The sequence below is a fragment of the Eschscholzia californica genome, unplaced genomic scaffold (assembly GCF_041429995.1).
Source record: "Eschscholzia californica isolate CP2 unplaced genomic scaffold, dmEscCali1.0.p SCAF_2, whole genome shotgun sequence".
NCBI classification, from domain to species: domain Eukaryota; kingdom Viridiplantae; phylum Streptophyta; class Magnoliopsida; order Ranunculales; family Papaveraceae; genus Eschscholzia; species Eschscholzia californica.
The window spans coordinates 59,385,067-59,403,556 of record NW_028238309.1 but is presented as its reverse complement, the minus strand read 5'-3'; the positions used below and the strand labels follow the sequence as shown (position 1 = coordinate 59,403,556).

General features: G+C 34.7%; 2 protein-coding genes across 2 annotated transcripts; one reads left to right on the top strand and one right to left on the bottom strand.

The window, feature by feature from the left end:
• The first annotated feature begins 1,168 nt into the window (after positions 1-1,168).
• On the top strand, positions 1,169-6,184 carry LOC147559707 (putative WRKY transcription factor 47). Its single transcript, XM_086657862.1, has 6 exons — positions 1,169-1,509; positions 1,634-1,693; positions 1,787-1,942; positions 2,032-2,217; positions 5,234-5,347; positions 5,450-6,184. Exons 1-6 carry the CDS (start codon positions 1,237-1,239, stop codon positions 5,951-5,953), a joined length of 1,293 nt encoding a protein of 430 aa, XP_086513988.1. The 5' UTR covers positions 1,169-1,236; the 3' UTR covers positions 5,954-6,184.
• A 5,611-nt stretch (positions 6,185-11,795) lies between these two features.
• On the bottom strand, positions 11,796-14,034 carry LOC147559706 (MADS-box transcription factor PHERES 2-like). The gene is made up of 2 exons (XM_086659209.1): positions 13,525-14,034; positions 11,796-11,879 (listed from the first exon to the last, which is right to left on the bottom strand). The coding sequence occupies exons 1-2, from the start codon at positions 14,032-14,034 to the stop codon at positions 11,796-11,798; spliced, it is 594 nt and encodes a 197-aa protein (XP_086515335.1).
• Positions 14,035-18,490: the final 4,456 nt, after the last annotated feature.

Here is an 18,490-nt window from a genome sequence, read left to right as displayed (position 1 = left end):
CATAAAGAATATTATAAGTTTCTAACGCTCGTGCAAGAAAAGGTAAAGAAAGACCGGCAGAGCGTTTAGAATATTTTAGACATATAGGAATAAAAGATCAAAGGGAAGATCTCTTTTCATCTTTTCTAATTATTTAATAATCTTGTGTTGTTTCTTAATTTTCAAATCCAGATGGAATTTGTTTGTATTTTTATATAATTCTGGTATTCAATTATATTGAATTTGAAGAAACTTTCAAGCATATTCCATCGGACTTAAACTTCGATCTAATTGACATAATCAAACGAAATTTTACTTTGTTGTTGCGATAATTCCGTGTTTGTTTTCCTTTTACCATGCATCTTGGTTTATTCATCTGAATATGACTCAATCAAGTAAGTTTCTATTCATCCTATATTGACCTATTCTCTCTTTTCTCAGAGTAAAATAGTGATGGAAAATGACTCAGAGACCGACAAATTCAACGTAAATTTGGCGTTAATCTCCATCCAACCGTTGGATTCACGCCACTTTCTCTCGCCAAATTCACGCTGAATTTATCAGTATCCCTATCATGGTTGAATAGTAATTTTGACTAAGCTTGATATATATATCACGAAATTTGGACTCCAAATTATAGTTTGACGTAACAATTAACAAAACCCAATCCAAACTCCCTAAATCTATCAATAAAGAAGAATAAACCGAAGTTCTTAACTCTTGTTCTTGACAAATATCAATACTACAAAAAAAACTCAACTAGTTGAAGACTCCTTAATACGGTTATAACCAGGGTTCTAATTCAACCTATACCTTAGTTCAAGCTCGACAACAACTCGTGTATTATAAGTAATTCAACATTAAACAGTTGGAAACGCGTACATATTTTTAGTTGTACAAATAGACTTATTGGTAAAATCAATAGGAAAATTGCAAAGTACCAAGTCAACAAACATCTAACTAAAAAGAAATAAGCAAGTAAAAAAGAAAGAAAGAAAGAAAAGACTGGTTCCAGTATAATTGGATCTCATGAGTGATACACTAGGTCACTAGCTATGACCTCATATCACGTTTAAGTTCCAAGTCTTCCCGCGAAAATAACGGCTGGTCTTCCCTTTCTCTTGTTTTTTTGGCCTTTACTTATTGGACTAACCCTATATTATAAACCCATTTTATTCCTTTTTCTTTTACTCAATTAAAGTAGCTAGTTAGCTAGAAATATCACCTTTGAATGAAATCCCACCTTTCTCATCTCTCATGGATAGATTACCCTCAACTAGAGAGTTGACACTCCTCTCACACAACCAACTCCATTTCACCCAATCTTCTTCGAATACTCTCCACCACCACGACGATGATCCTCATCATTTAGTACTTGATGAACAAGTTAACCAGCCCAATACTCATGAGTTAAAGGAGTTGGATTTGTTTTCTAGTAATCAAAAACAAGATTATGGATCAACCCATGATAAAGAATTCACTAATTCATCTAGTATTCACACTAATCACCATCAATCTAGTACAACAAATGTAAGATGGACAATAATCTATACCACATATATATATATATATATATATATATATATTATATTATTTAGGGGTTTGATTTATATTGAATATGAATGGTGATTGATCATGATCTTGTTAATTACAGACTGGATTATGTCTTCTAACTAGCAATTCGAAAATTGAAGATGAACCCAAGTCCACCCAAGTAAGTTCTTATCTAGCTAGCTAATATTAATTGATGTTTTTATGATCACGATCTAATTATCTAATAGTAATTGGTCAATTTATATATATATAGGTGAATAAGGTTAGAATAGAGATAGATCGGTTAAGAGATGAGAATCAAAAGCTGAGAAACAAGTTAGATCAAGTAAATAAGAATTACAATATTCTTCGAAGTCAATTACTTGAATTCATGCACCGCCAAGAACGCGAAAATTACAAACTCCATATGGTAATTATTTAATTAGTGATTCTTAATTGTTCTTTTCTTATTTGATTAAATTTTTATTTATTTAAATACAATATTATGCCTTTATATAGAATGAGAAAGAGGAGAAAAGTGAGAGACAAAGGAGTAGTCCAGAGCAAAAAAGGATGGAAATAGATGGTCCTTCTGGTGAGCAAGATCATAATAATGAAGATCAAAATACTAAGAGTGTGGAACATGAAGTCCTTCCTTATCGTAAAGCGCGAGTTTCTGTTCGAGCACGATCCGAGGCAGCTGTGGTAATAATCAAATAAACATTTATGCACTCCATTTTCTTTCATTATTATTATTATTATTTTCGTAAATGGATCAAAAAATTTATTGAAGGACATAAAATAGAGCACTGGTCCACGAAAAATAATAATTAGGCTGGAGGTCCACACTTGTGTGACCTAGTAAAATTTTGTCATCGTCCTCGTGTTATGAGAAATAAAACCAAGCCGAATAGTTGTAGCCCCGAAAAATTTCCCTCCGGTGTCTGATTTCTCCTTATTTATTCTTTTTTCGAACTGATGTCATTATCGTCTTTTCTATTGTTTGTGAAAATTTCATAGTGTGTTTTTTTTCATTCTACAGTTCCTTGTGAACTTTCATACCATATTGGTATGGTATTAAGGAGGGCACAATTTGGATTATACATCCTTATATCGTAAAGTGTGGGCTCTCTTTAGTATTTGATGTTAACATGTTCTGATTAGTCTTATTCTGTTAATTTAGTGCATCAATTTATCCATATTCTTACTGAAGATGTTTTTCTTGCGAATCATATTTTATGCTATGTTAAAGGGGCAACTCATTAACATAGCATAAAATTGAACCGTCGAATTAATAACATTTAATTAGCGGGAAGGTATTAACCAAGGCTGATGATAACTTGGTTCGCTCTTCTCAACCCATTAGGCTCACTCGGTTAAGTCATAGAACCTTGTTTATTTTACACAGACAAGGCAAATCTGCAATTAGAGAAGTTTATTGAGTTTATTTTCTTGTGAAATTTAGTTTCTAATTTTCTCTGTTCTTGTAAAACTATGATTCCTAGTTTTCTAAACTTCCCACCTTTTACATATACAAGTATACATAGAGATATAGGTTACTCCTCGCCCATAACCTTATTCTATTTGTGAAGAGTAAAGTCGTCGAGTAATAGATTTCGATGGTTTGGTTTGGAGAATAAATGTTTATAAGGGATGACGTCCTCTTCCCGACAGAGAGCTTGTCAAATGTCAAGCAATTCGTTACAGATATAAGTATACATAGAGATTTAAGTTACTCCTCACTCATAACCTAATTCAATTTGTCAACAGTAAAACTGATTTGGAGAATAACCTTTATATTCATGTTTATAGGGGATTTCGTTCTTTTTACCACAGAGAGTTTGTCATGCAATTCGTTACAAGGTAACAACGCCCGTACGAAGTTATCACCTCGAGGTAAAAAATATTGACCAACTTCTTATGGAAACATGGAAGGCTACTAGCTAGCTAAGAACTCCATAACGTAACTCGCACATATGCTAGCATGATGTAGATTGACAAGGAGGACGTTGTAACGTTCATATAGTAGGGTATATAATATCGACCAACCCTCATATGCAGGCAACCAAGGCTCCATGATTCTCGCCACTATTAAGATCATCGTATACAACACTGCGTGCTGAATCCAGACATTGAGCGTGGGATGAACTACTAGTCTTCTTGTATAAGCTTACTATTAAGCAATTTGTTGGTTATAAGTGTCGAGTGTCTCAACCCTACGGTGGTCGTCTACGGTAGGATTTGGAGGTTATAGTTGTGTGGGATAAAAATGGTTGGTCGCAAGGTCAAAGGAGTTGGACTTTTATGGGCACCAACAACATTCTTGGACTTAACCTGCCAAAAGAAACGAAACACACATGACCGTAAGATCCTTAGGACACCAGAATGGTGGCGGCAAGAAAACTCTGACGGTCAAGTCAATAACTTTGGACAAGAAAGAAGAAAAATAGAATATGAGACATCTTGGGAAGAAATTTATATAGGAAATGAGAAATACAAAGTGCAGGATCAGGTCAAGTTGACTGTTTACCATATGCGTGTCAAGTGGACAAGTATGCTCGCCAGGAGAAAGAAAGTAATAAAGTGATTGCGCCCTTTTGAGCGCTAGGAGGGAGAAATGTTCAAGTGAATGCACCTTTTGATTGTGGGGAGAGAAAAAGGGTAGAGTGACTGCATCTTCACCTTTTGATCGTCATCAGAGAGAAAGTGATAGAATGGTGACTTATGATCACCAGTAGAGAGAAATTCCACCCCTTAGGAGGGAGGAGGAGTTTTGGTTTCTGCTTGCTTGTCAGAATGGATCGCTTCTTAATAATTGGTGTGTATGAGAGAAAATATGAACTTGCTTGATCTTCTGTTAAGAGGGAGAGAGAGAAAAAACAATCGCTCGGGGTATGTATGAGAAAGAAGATAAAAGTGATTGAGGAAGAAAACAAAGAGGCAGTCGATATGTTTTTCGTTCGAAGTGGGATTTCTGCTTGGTAGGTTGTGTCCTCCTTTATAGTGTGTGGTCAGTGAAATCATTAACCCCTTACCAGTCTTCTTGAATATAGGATGTTGTAACGTCTTTAACGTATCACGACAGGCTGGATGACAATACCGGATGACAATACCGGATGCCAATCGAGGTTGACTATACTTAAGTTGCGTATGTTATCCTTTACGAGGAAAGTCATTTTAGGTGGGAGCCGAGGATAAGCCACTTTGTTGGATTAGTTAATACCTAAGCCCACTTGAGGTAGATTTTTAGGGTGCTCCCAGGAACGGATTCTTAGTTCACGAGCTAATCTCATGTAGAGCAAACACATAGCTCCGTCAGTGCGCTGAGCTCCTCAAGTTGTAGGGCGGTCAAGCATAGGTTGGCCAATAGAAGCGCTATGGGCTCGATAGAGGATGTGATTCGCTAGGCTTGATAGAGTACGTGTGTTCTTTGCTTGACTTAGCAGCCCATGGGCTTCAAACACATTTACAAGTGTACACATAGTTAAGCCCATTACAGGTTGTATTTAAAAGCACTGAGTTTATCAGAGATCCCCCAAATCACCCTTTATCCTGAGCTATGATGAAGCCTGAGGTGTTTAAGAGCACACCCGAACGTGGCTGTTTAGGAAGGCGAGCCAAGGCCCCAATTTGTAAATTCAGCGAACGTAAGAACTTGTGTAAATAAAGTCATGATGTATAAGATGTCATTCTAATGCTTTTTATTACTGTTCGATCACAGATTCAAGATGGGTGCCAATGGCGAAAGTACGGTCAGAAAATGGCAAAGGGTAACCCATGTCCACGTGCTTATTATCGTTGCACTATGGCCCTTGGATGCCCCGTTCGTAAACAGGTAAGTCTCTTTAGCCACATATTTTCTTGTAAAGACTCAAAGTTAGAGCACTTGTGACATTAGACCTGTTGTGTGAATCTCACTCTGATATTATGGTAACAGGTGCAAAGATGCGCAAACGAGAGGAGCGTTCTAATAACAACATATGAAGGAAATCACAATCACCCACTGCCTCCAGCAGCCGCAGAGATGGCTAAGACAACCTCGTCGGCTGCCACAATGCTTCTCTCTGGTTCCACCACTAGTACTAGTTCTAACCCTAACAATGGGTTCCTCAATGGAGTACAATGCTTTCCATTTTCATCAACCATGGCTACTCTATCTGCATCAGCTCCATTTCCAACAATTACACTAGACTTAACCCAGCATCAACATGAGACTTCAAATCTTCTTAATCAACATCCTATGCAAATATTTCAACAAGTACCCTTTCAAGGATTCCCCATACAACAGTTGTTGGGGCATCCATTGATGTCTGAGCTAGGGCAGCCATCATCAGAAATGGTAGAAAATGTAGTTGGAACCATTTTCAGAAATCCTGCTCTTGTTGCAGAATTGTTTGCTGCAATCTCTTCACATAAAGAAGATAGTACTAGTCCTAAGTGAAGCACATGAACATCACTAATATATGGCTACAAACTATTAGGCAATAACAAATTTTGATTTGGAAATAGATTTAGATAGTTTTTTTCCCCTTAATTTTTTAATAAAGTTCTTATATTTAATTATTAGGTATGATGCATTAACACTGTTATATCAAGAGAATTTAGCTTTTATCTTTGGATAATAAATATTGGGAATCAATTTTTATTTCTATTTAAGAATCCATTTATACTATTATAAGTTATATTAGAAAGATAAGTAAGATTAGTTTTTCTCTTCTTTGCTTTTCTACACATAGTGAGACCACCGAAATCCGTAACTCTACGAGCAACTCCAATAGTGGGTTGCCAAGAGTTCATCAAGAGAGAACTTTTGTCGAATTTTTTGGCAAAATTTCGAAGTTACTCTAACCATGATTTGCCAAATTTCACCATAATACAATTCTCAATTGCTCTAATTGTTTTTAATCCTTAAATGAATTTTTGAGTTTATAGCTCAAAAAACGGGTCTTAATAGGAGATATAGTCCTGTCTAATCCTATAAAGGGTTTCAAAACCAAAAAAATAATATAAATGGATATATAGTCCATTTGGTCTCATCTAGAGAGAAAACACAAATCTATAGAATACATATTAATTTATAATACCTATACTAACCTTCTTTAAATATAAAACTTGATTTACATTCTAAAATCTAAAATATCTTTTTTCCATTTTTATCTCCACTTTCTCTCTCCAATCACGTTTAAATTGAAAGTAACCACTATCTTCAATATATTCTGTAACTGAAATCTGGTAACTTTCTCTCTCTCTCTCTAAAAATAAAATCTTCAATAAACCTCCATTAAACTCACCAGCAGCAGTTCAAACCTCCATTGTTTCATCTTCACAAGGGAGGCCCGTGACCAAAGCCACCAAAGCGGTCGCTTTGGGCCCCAAATAATCAAGGGCCTCATGTTTCTTATTTCGTTTGTAATTTTCGAAAAACTTATTATACTTTAAACCGATTTCAAACATAATTTAAGGCGTAGCTGAGTGATAAAGAGTTTAGATCTTGGATAAAAAGGGCAAGGGTTTGATTCCTACCCTTTGCATTGTTTAAATTGTTTATCTCTTTGTTCAAACCATTGATAAGATCAAATATTGTTTTTTAGGTTAAAGAATCATATTCTCTCTCTAACAACATCAGATTTTGATTTTGGTCTTTTTATTTTGTTTAAACATTCAATATCTTTGAATGTTTTCTGTTAATTTTCTCACTCTAAATTGTTCATACATGTTTATGATCTTGATGTTTAATATTTATTTACTGATTCCTACAGATCTAATATTGCTTTTTAGGTTAAAGAGTCATATTCTCTCTCTAACAACATCTGATTTTGATTTGATCTTTTTATTTTGTTTAAACATTCAATATCTTTGAATGTCTTCTGTTAATTTTCTCACTCTAAATTGCTCATACATGTTTTTGATCTTGAAATTTAATATTTATTTACTGATTCCTACAAATCTAAATCTGATGTTCTCATCCAATTATCTTGATGTTTAAGCTCTTTAATTTTCCTCAAATCTGTTTTTTTTTACCGTACAGTTAATGAAAGAGTTGTGTTTTCCGTACGGTATGTTATAACTGAATATACATTATATTTAGTTTACCATACATTTAAATTTTTCATACTTTTAAAGTACATTACGTCAATTTCGGTCGTACTGCAACTGTATAACAGAATGTAAAATATATGTAATCTGTTAACAGTTATACATACTTTAGCAGCATTATTTAAAAAGAATTTTTAATTATTCATAAAGTACGTATAATTGCGTAATTTCTGAAACAGTACATGTAATTTATAGCAAATTACACATATTTGTGTTATATTACAGTGTCAATGTGATTCAAACTAAAATACTATTTATCTCCAACACATGTTGAAGTTTATCAAACATTATGGATAATTTATTCATTGTTTAATGTCGTTTATGATAAATTATAAATTTTTCTTACTAATGTATATGTTTTTTTTTCTTGTAGTAAACCAGCAAAGATGGAATTTCCTACAGAATCATCACATAAACTACAGAAGTATAAATTACGATGAAAAAGATTGTTTCTATGATCCTGTTTGGACAACAGAGTCTTATGTGAAGACTTACAAGGAACATATAAGCCCTGCCCCTAACTTTGATGAACCACGTACATTTAATGAAGAGTCAAAAACACTACCATGTTTGATTCGCCGTAGACCTAGAAGACCAAGACAGTAAGGATCGAGAGCTCGGGCAACAAAAAACATGATTTGTGATAAATCACATACTTTATAACAAAAAACATGATTTCAGATTTACATTTCCTAACGTGTTACCATAATTTATGGTACATAATGGACATATACGCGTAAAAAACAAGTAATTTATGTCAGAAAATAATCTAAGTATTCAATGGTACATAATGGACATGACAAACATACATATGATAAATTACGTTGTATACATGACAAATGATGGTTTCCTCGTCATAAATAACACATAATTTACGAACTTGTTTCATAATTTGTATTCGATGTTTGTTTATGTATGAGTAAAAATGAAAGTTAAGTGAGAGAAAGTTGATATATATGTTTTGAATATTAACCCCCAAATCACGCTAATTGATCTCAAAAAATATTCTCTTTCCAAATCTGAAAGTTAAGTGAGAGAAAGTGATATATAGATTTGGTTTCCAAATTTGAAAGTACAAGAGAGAAAATATATTTTGGAAAATATCCGTTTTCCAAATCTGTTTTGGAAAATATCTTTGATCCGTTACTTCCTATTAAAACTCCCAAATCACGTCCAAATCTTGCCTTTCTAGATTCTTTCCGCCCCCAAATTAAAAACCCGTGAAATATGAAGGTGGGACATTAACGAGACTCTGTTTTAGAAAGTGAGGGTTTTTATGTCCATATGGTAAAAGGACTAAAAATCCATTTTTTGGGAAGATTGAATCCTAAACTCTTTTTGAACATTATTTTGGACTATATACCCATGGACTCTAAATTGATAATTCATATTCTAACCAAAATTCACTACTAATAAACGATATAACATTTTACTTAAAGAAAATAAAATAGAATTACATTGAAAAAAAGTTACATTTTAGTGCATACTACAGCTCTTGTTATGTTTAGAGTCATCCAACTCAAAATCAATTGACAATGGGTTGAGAAAATCTAGACACTATATTTTTGGTTATTAGATCTGTTGTGGCGAACGAATAACACATTTTCAACTAGTTCAAAATCTTAATAAAATTTTGGATTTTTTTCGAACACATTACTTCGGAGAGAAACAGGTTGGAAAGTAAGAGAGATGAACGAACACATTCATTTGAAGAGAAAGAAAAAGAAAAGAGAAAAAGGTTGTTTACGAGCCATTAAGGAAATCAAAGAAACAACATACAGTTGCTCGCTCTTATGCTGAAGCAGAATACCGAGCATTGGCTACCCTAACATGTGAACTACAATGGCTGAAATCCCTTCTTCAAGATTTCGGCATATCTCATTCCAGTCCTATGCCAGTGCATTGTGACAATAAAGCAGCTCTTCACATAGCTGACAATCCGGTTTTTCATGAACGAACAAAACACATTGAGATAGATTGCCATCTCGTTCGTGAAAAGATCAAGTCCAAACTTATTCTCTCTCAGTACACACCGACTTCCGAACAACTCGCAGACATCTTTACGAAGCCACTTGAAGTCGAAGCCTTATAGAAGCTAACTAGCGAGTTGGGCCTCATTACCTTTCCTGCTCCAACTTGAAGGGGAGTATTAGGGATAGGCAACCGCCTATCCCACCCGACTGGGTTTCCAACCTAGTCGGTTAGGTTTGCCTATCCCACCCGACTGGGTTTCCAACCTAGTCGGTTAGGATCCTAGAGTATTCTAGGGTTTTTGGTATTTTAGGTAAACCATAATACCTATTTTGTATCAATCCAATTTGTATACAACTAGGACTACTCTTTATGTATAAATACATGTAAAACTATGTTATTCAATACAAAGAAAGATTTATCGAGCTCTCTCTTCTCTTTATACATCTCGGTTTCTCTCTCTCTCACTTAATCAAACTTGAGTGAGTTTGATATTTCACACTGGGGTTAACTAAATAAAAGTACTTGTTGTTACTTGTACAGTTTTTCCGCAAAAAAGTAAAAACAGAGACCCGCAACATATTGTTTCTCTGACAAGGAAGTAGTCCCTATTAAGGGGCTTCTTTTTTAATCATTTTCCAACTTCTCTTCATGGGAAGTTTTATAGGGCCTCTTCGATTTCGCAATGGGTATAAAAACCTCCTGGAGACGTTTCGGATTATATTTCTATCAATATAGTTTACATTACAGATGAACAAATATTCTTATCCACCGATCTATTCAATTCTGGAATCCGACCTGCTATAAATGTGGGAATTATTGTCTCCAGAGTAGGATCCGCTGCTCAGATTAAAGACATGATACAAGTAGCTGGCAAATCAAATTGGAACTGGCTCAATTCACAGAGTGACGTACCTTTCTGTCTTAACTCTAAACCTCTCCTCATATCCCTAAACACCCATTTTCTTCTCAAACTAAGTCTCTTTGTTGCAAACCACCATAGGTGAAGGAAGTTCCAAACTTCTAAGGGAAATGTCATAGGATTCTAAAAAATTAACTTCTGGACATGATTCAGTCTCTAAAGACTTACATGAAAATCCCCTAACACATTATTACATGTTCGATGAATTATTATTTTTTTTGTTGTATGGAGAAAAAAAATTGCGGAGCACAAAGGGGAATTCGGTCTGGTTCAACCAAATTTTAGTATAAATTTCGATTAGACCAGATTGCAAATGTACGAGAAATTCGGTTGGAGCATACTCAAATTCAACTCTAGTAGCCTATCTTTGGTACTGGACTTAAATTCGGTGCCCTCAAACCAAATTGATGAAGACATTATCGACATGGACACGCCGAATGCAACACCTAACTGAACTACTTACTGGAGTTGAATTCGGTGGCTTAAGTCGGATTTGAGTAGCTTCATAGACACGAGCTTATCAAATTCACTCCCGAAAGCTTAAAAAAGAAGAACAACTTAAGTTCACCCTAACCATGTGGAATCAAAGTTCGACTATCGGCCTAACCAGGCCCAACTTAAACTCTAACAATCAAAACTCGAAACCCTAAAAGCACATATTGGGTTTTCTTCCTTCAAAAGTTATCTGTTATAGATTGATGCTATCGGCTACAAGTGAATCGACGAATGAGAAGGAAGAATTAGAAGAAGGTGAATCAAAGATGAAGAAGATGAATAAGAAAGAAAAGGAAGAGAGAAGGCGAATGAGAAAGAAGAAGATGGTAACCTAACGGTGTTAACTTTGCCATTAGGCCTAACTGCTTATGGGGGGTGCTTCATAAATGACATGGCCCTATAACAAAAAATTTGAAAATAGGGCTGCTTTTAAAAGGAAGGCCATTTAACAAAAACGGGGAGACCTTACAGAACTTCGCTTAATGATTTTAGGTAAATTTCATAGAGTTTGGGTCCCCCTCCCATATTACCGCTAACAAAAACAAGAAAACCATATCATATGAATAATAATGTAGAAAACCACATTGATGATTAATACCAAAACCATTATCATACGAATTATAATGTATTAAAAACTCATTGGATGATTAATACCAAAATCAAAACCAAGTATACCCAGAAGATGGTTCTTATGCAGAAGTAAATAAAGGTAATTGATTTCAGACTCATACAAATCATAAAAGCCAAACCCTCAATAGAGGTTTGTCCTCTTAATGTATGGAGCCAATTCTGGAGCAGCTTACTCCTCATCATGATTCTCAATGTTCATGTCCTGGTTCAAGGCCAATAGAGCTTCAGCCAGCTGATGCACCTCCACATTTTCCTGGTACACAATTAAACTTTCAAATATAGTCCCACAAATTAAGAGAAAAAAGAAAAAACTATGGATTTAATTTCTGGCTAACTTGTGGGAGTCATAGTAGCAGTAGCACCATATGATAGGTTCAACACTAACACATTTTTTTTTGAGAAAACCACATAGACTTTCAAATTGACGCGTAAAGGAATAAACCTTTTATCAATTTGAAATTCTATACACGGAGTACGTTATTTATGGCATGTAATGTAACACTAACATATTTATCAAGTAATTAAATGTATTTTTCACATATTGTAAAAGGCATATCGAATCTCATATAAATGATGAAAAACATTATATTCCTACCTTATTTGCAATGAATTAGAAAAAAAAAAAAAAAATGTCATTATGATTTATTTTGATATTTACTTGTGAATTTTTATAAAAATTCACGGCAAGAATTTGTGTCGTTTAAATGTTACCATATGAACAAATTTATAATTATGAATTTGACAAAATACCGCGCTAATATTTATGGTAGAAACAGGTACAAATATACAAATCAATGTTGGGAAAATGATATGGACTAACAAGAAACTAGTTGATGAGTTCTACTTGAAAAACACCATCTGACATAACTTGGACTTATGATATTTCCAAAAATCCACAGAACAACAAACACTTCTTGAATTCGAGTCTTATAAGAATTAAATTTTGGGAAAATGATTTTATGCCCGACAGGAGTTGAAAAGAGAAAGTTTTTAACTTTATCCGCGTAAATTTTGCCCAACCACATATCTTGGCAGTGGTTCGGCCCGATAGTGGTCGCTTATAATATCAAGTTTGTTTTCGGAAAAACCCATCTCACAACAAACAATAAATAAGGTGGGTGTTTTGGAGAAGGGAAATCCTAAATGTACAAAGAATCTTTGACAAGATTCTTGACAAAATGCCATTTGAACGGTCCCGATCAAAGTCAAACTTTGAAAAGTTTTGATCAATTTTTGTCTTTTAGTGAAAAAGAGTCAATTTTGTCAAGGATCTTGTACATGTAGCACCCCCAGATGGAGAATAAGAAAAGTTTTCGAAAAAAATGGTGGAAACCCTAAAAACTATCCCCCAAACACACTCTTCGAGTCGTCGGCCGGCTACTTTTCTCTCTCTTTCTCTCTCTCTGCTTCTCTGTCTACGTTTCAGCGAAGGGAGAGCCCCTTTGCCGATCCTTCGTCTGGATCTGTAAGAACCGGATCTAGAGGAAGCCACCTCGTCTGGAAAACTAGACAAGATCCCGGCGAAGGGACTCTCCTCTTCGCCGGTTTTAGAAAGAGAGAGAAACATGGAGATGGAGAGAGAGAGGCAGATAGAGGGAAGGGAGATAGAGAAAGAGAAGATAATCGATTTTGTGGTGGAAATCGTCAGTTAATGGTGGAGGTCGCCTGAGTATGATATAAGCCATCAGAGTTATAGTGTTGGGAAAGGGAAGGTGAAAAAATAAAAAACTGATAAAACATAAGGGTGATGTTTGGAGGAAACAAGAAAATTTCTGAATAATTTTGTTTTCACTCAAAACTAATTGCTCCGAAAACTTTTCCTATTTCCCCAAAATACTGACCATGAATAATAATAATAATAATAATAATAATAATAATAATAATAATAATAATAATACCTGATGTTGATTTCCATTTGGGGTTTCCTGAGGGGGTAGTGAGGATGAACACCCTGCCTCATTAGAGACCTGAATCTCTGTAATCATATTAATCTTTTCCTCCAATATCAAACCCAAAGCATTCAATTCATCAACACTAAGATCATTCAGACTAATCCTCTCTTTGAAAACTCCAGCCACTAGAAGTTCCAACTCTTTCGCCCTGTTCTCTTTCTCCAGCTTCTTCAGCTGCTCTTTCCCTTCTGCAATCTTCTTCTTAAGGATGAGAGATTCATTGTCAATCATCCTTTTTGTCTGATCCTTGACTGTCAAGTTCTGGAATCGATTCAAGACACGAAGAGCCTCTGGTTGGGAAGGCCATACTTCTGGTACTGTGTTGTTCTCACCATAAACAATAGCTGTAGCTGAGATCCCACAGAGGGTAGTGAGCTCACTCAACTTTTTCAACATACCCTTCTTTCTTTTGTTGTAAGTTGCTCTCCTAGATGTTTTATCATCTATCAATGCCATTTTAGCTCTTTTCCTCCCCATGATATTTCTCTTACAAGTCAATAGTATAAAGTATAATTGGCCTATGTATATATAGAGGAGGAGAATGAATGAACATAGTATTGGAGAAACCAGTTTGGTGGGACTGGGCCAGGGCCTGGGCCAGGGCTTAAAAATATTAAGCAAAGCAAAAATAATATTATATGTAACTCCTAGTCCAGCAAAATTCCTGTCAGTTTTGATGGACGGACATGATTAAGAGATAATTGACGTCTAATACTCTCTTGGAATCCTGCTCGTCAATCTAAGGTGGTTGGGGATTCTAGCAGCTTAAGGGTCGCACAGATTATCATTATAGCATTTGTTGATATGTATTTTTGGTTTCAAACTTTACATAATCGGAGAAAACTACCTCCTTTTGATAAGTGAAGAAAGGAACGGTTCAATTTACCTAATCGGTAAATGTGCCAATATTTTATTAAAGATTGTTTTTAAGGTGATTCATTTAGTCGCATTTACTTTTATTATCTTCAAAATGGTAAAGAGACAACTCCAAGATCATCCCACGATCATTCAACAGAAAAAAGATCATCCCACAATGTTAAATAAGGAAGTGTTCTTTGAATGTATATAACGAATAATTATATATTATTTATGCAATTATAGAGATTGACATTGATGATGTCTAAAAACGACATTAAGTTACCGTTCAGGATGTGAAGATTCATTGATGCATACTATTAATTGGCATGAAGGGGGAGAATGAATGAACGTTGTATAGGAGAAACTAGTATGATGGGACGGGGACGGGAGACCCAAACATATTACACATGAAAAAAATGATATTATGTGTAATTTCCTACCCCAGCAGAATTCCTGTCAATTTCGATGGGGCCGTCTAGATTAAGAGATAATTAAGAGAGTAATGGTATATTTTACCTAATTGGTAAAAGTATCATATTTTATTAAAATTGTTTTTAAGGTGATTCATTTAGTCCCATTTACTTTTATTATCTTCAAAATGATAAAGAGAAACCTCGAAGATCATCCCACAATGTAAAATAAGGAATGTTCTTTGAGCGTATATAAACGAATAATAATTGATAAAAAATTGTTATTTTTGTAATTATAGAAATAGACTTAACTTTTTTTTTTGATGAAAGTAATAGACTTAACTTATTAGTCCTTTCTCGAAAACAGAAATAAACAAAATTACTATCTATGTTGGCAAAACATAATAGGTTTATGATTTATGAAAATCGAAGTGATAAGTGAAAACTTCAACAAAGTCTGTGAATGTAAGAAAAAAAAAAGAGGAATTGAAATAATATAACCGAGGCAATGATTCTTTTTCTTTAAAACATTAATCACCTTGTTTTATGTACCAACAATATAGACAAGGATGAAGTGGGGATTAACGACCAAAGAGGGCCAAGGTAATAAGAACTCGGTCGTTTTTATTTAGAAATTTATTTACATTTTATATTTATACTCCTCTTATAAGAAATGGTCTTTATATAAATAATTTGAAATAAGAGTAGTACCATCAGTTAAGAACGTCTTCTAAATAGTGGTTTCTGAGGCTAAATTTTTGCTAACCATAATTTTCTTTTATCGTCCATGTGAATGGTTGGTATATTTCTCAAACTGAAAGAAAATTGAAATTTGTCAATAGTAAGCATGAGGTTTTCAAAAAAAAAAAAAAAAAAATTATTATTGTTTTTGAAATTCAAGTTCCCTATCACGGATATTCAGGGGCGGAACCAGAAAATAGTGTGAGGGAGGGCAAAGATGAAATCAGAAAGAAGAGATCATACATAAAAATTCTGTGGGAGCCAAAATTACTATTAGAAGTCAAATTCTAGAGAGGACCACTGCCATCGCCGGCCACCCCCTAGTTCCGCCCCTGCGGATATTCAACAAGACTAACTGATACCCTTTATTTCAATTTGTAAGAGAAAGTAGATTGTATACCATTTCTAAACAGGTGTGTGATCCAACCCAAATCACTTGGGTCATAACAACACAATCCCACCAAGAAACTATTGACATTTAGTTTTTAACTATTACGTATTCTTTAGATTAATACAAAAATCAATGTGATTCATGATTCTAACAGAGGTCACTATGGCAAGGTGGAGGGTGCAATGGCCCACTTGTAGTTTCGTCCTTCAGTGTAGGCGAAGTGTGATTCCAGATACAACAGTTTTACCTTTCTGAGCGGAGGAATTTTTACCGGAAACTGTTTGAACTTTGATTAAGTAGTATAATTTTTTGAATATTATGTCTATAGAAATATATGATATTTCGAGTATAATGTTTCAATCTACAATCTGTGTTTATTTATAAACTGCGAACAACCGCAGTTATGAACTCGTTAGCAATGATGGAGAACAATCGCGATGACTATTGGAGGAAACAATCACAATGATTTAGTCCTCGGGACCATCAATAGTCTATTGGATGACGATCCGCGTGTAACAAGGAAAATAACCCAGCGGGCAGATTTGATGTATCTACAAAAAAAGGTTCAACGTTCTTAGCGACGATGCACACATACTAAGTGTTAGGAAAAATAACCTAATTAACTTGTTCAGGAATATGAAGATAAACGATGTGAAAGTAAAAGCAGAGACACCAAGATTATTTAACGTGGCAAAAAACCCCTCCACACTAGAAGGTAAAAAACCACGGGACCTAGTCCAGAAATCTTCCACTATAATTAAATAATGGGTTATACAACTTTTCACCAAACCTATGGTGGATAAACTGAACAAAGAAACAAAGAACTAAAAATCTCTTACTCCTTAGGATTTGAACAAATCCTAGATTCCTAAAGGTTGAAGAAGATAACCACAAACTAAATTGCTTCACAATATTAATAATCTTCTTTTCTTCAAACCAATATTCTGCTCTTTCAATCTCTCTTGAAAGAACCACTTCAGAAATCTCTCTTTCTCTGACTTCTCTTTGTTCTGGAAGTTGTTGTCATCTCTCATATCTCTCTCTAACCTGAGAAGATATATCTGAGAGGATTCTCTACTAACTCTCCCAACTGGGAGCTCCCAACCGGGAGGATACTCTCTATCCTGAAAGTATGATACTCTCTAACCTGAAAGTATGATACTCTCTAACCTGAAAGTATGATACTCTCTAACCTGAAAGTATGATTAATTTCTTCCCTTTCATTCCCTATTTATAATGACAAATAAGGAGGTATTCTGCTAGAAATAGGATTCCTTTTGAGGCTAGAAATAGAAACTTATATTTCTCCCTAAATAAGGAATAAGGGAAATCCTGTTCTAACTAGGAATCCTTTTTATATAAGGAGGGACCCCAACAAACTCCCCCTCCCGACTTATGAAAAGGACCCACCATTCCAAAGACAACAATACTACTATGTAGCTCATGCTTCCCGTTGAACAATCTTTTTGCCATCATATCTGAAATATTGTCTTCTATATGGATTTTCTTGATATCCAACACTTTTTTCTTCAGTACGTATTGAATCCCCAGATCACTCACATTCCCACTGCATTCAACTCTTATTCACGAATTCGCTTGAATCATGTGTAAAGTGCACTACTGTTTTCCTTCCATATTTCTGAACAATAAATCCAACCTTAGCTCTGGTACCACTTGTTAGGAAAAATAACCTAATTAACTTGTTCAGGAATATGAAGATAAACGATGTGAAAGTAAAAGCAGAGACACCAAGATTATTTAACGTGGCAAAAAACCCCTCCAAACTAGAAGGTAAAAAAACCACGGGACCTAGTCCAGAAATCTTCCACTATAATTAAATAATGGGTTACACAACTCTTCACCAAACCTATGGTGGATAAACTGATTCTTCAAGATGTGTAGAAACACTCTTGGATAACAACTCTTCACCAAAACTATGGTGGATAAACTGAACAAATAAACAAAGAAATAAAATCTCTTACTCCTTAAGATTTGAACAAATCCTAGATTCCTAAAGGTTGAAGAAGATAACCACAAACTAAATTGCTTCACAAGATTAATAATCTTCTTTTCTTCAAACCAATATTCTGCTCTTTCAATCTCTCTTGAAAGAACCACTTCAGAAATCTCTCTTTCTCTGACTTCTCTTTGTTCTGGAAGTTGTGTCATCTCTCTTATCTCTCTCTAACCTGAGAAGATATATCTGAGAGGATTCTCTTGTAACTCTCCCAACTGGGAGCTCCCAACTGGGAGGATACTCTCTAACCTGAAAGTATGATACTCTCTAACCTGAAAGTATGATTAATTTCTTCCCTTTCATTCCCTATTTATAATGACAAATAAGGAGGTATTCTGCTAGAAATAGGATTCCTTTTTAGGCTAGAAATAGAAACTTCTATTTCTCCCTAAATAAGGAGTAAGGGAAATCCTGTTCTAACTAGGAATCCTTTTGATGCAGGGAGATTTTCAGAAGATTTTCTGAAAATCTTCTATATCATCAATTAGGTTATTT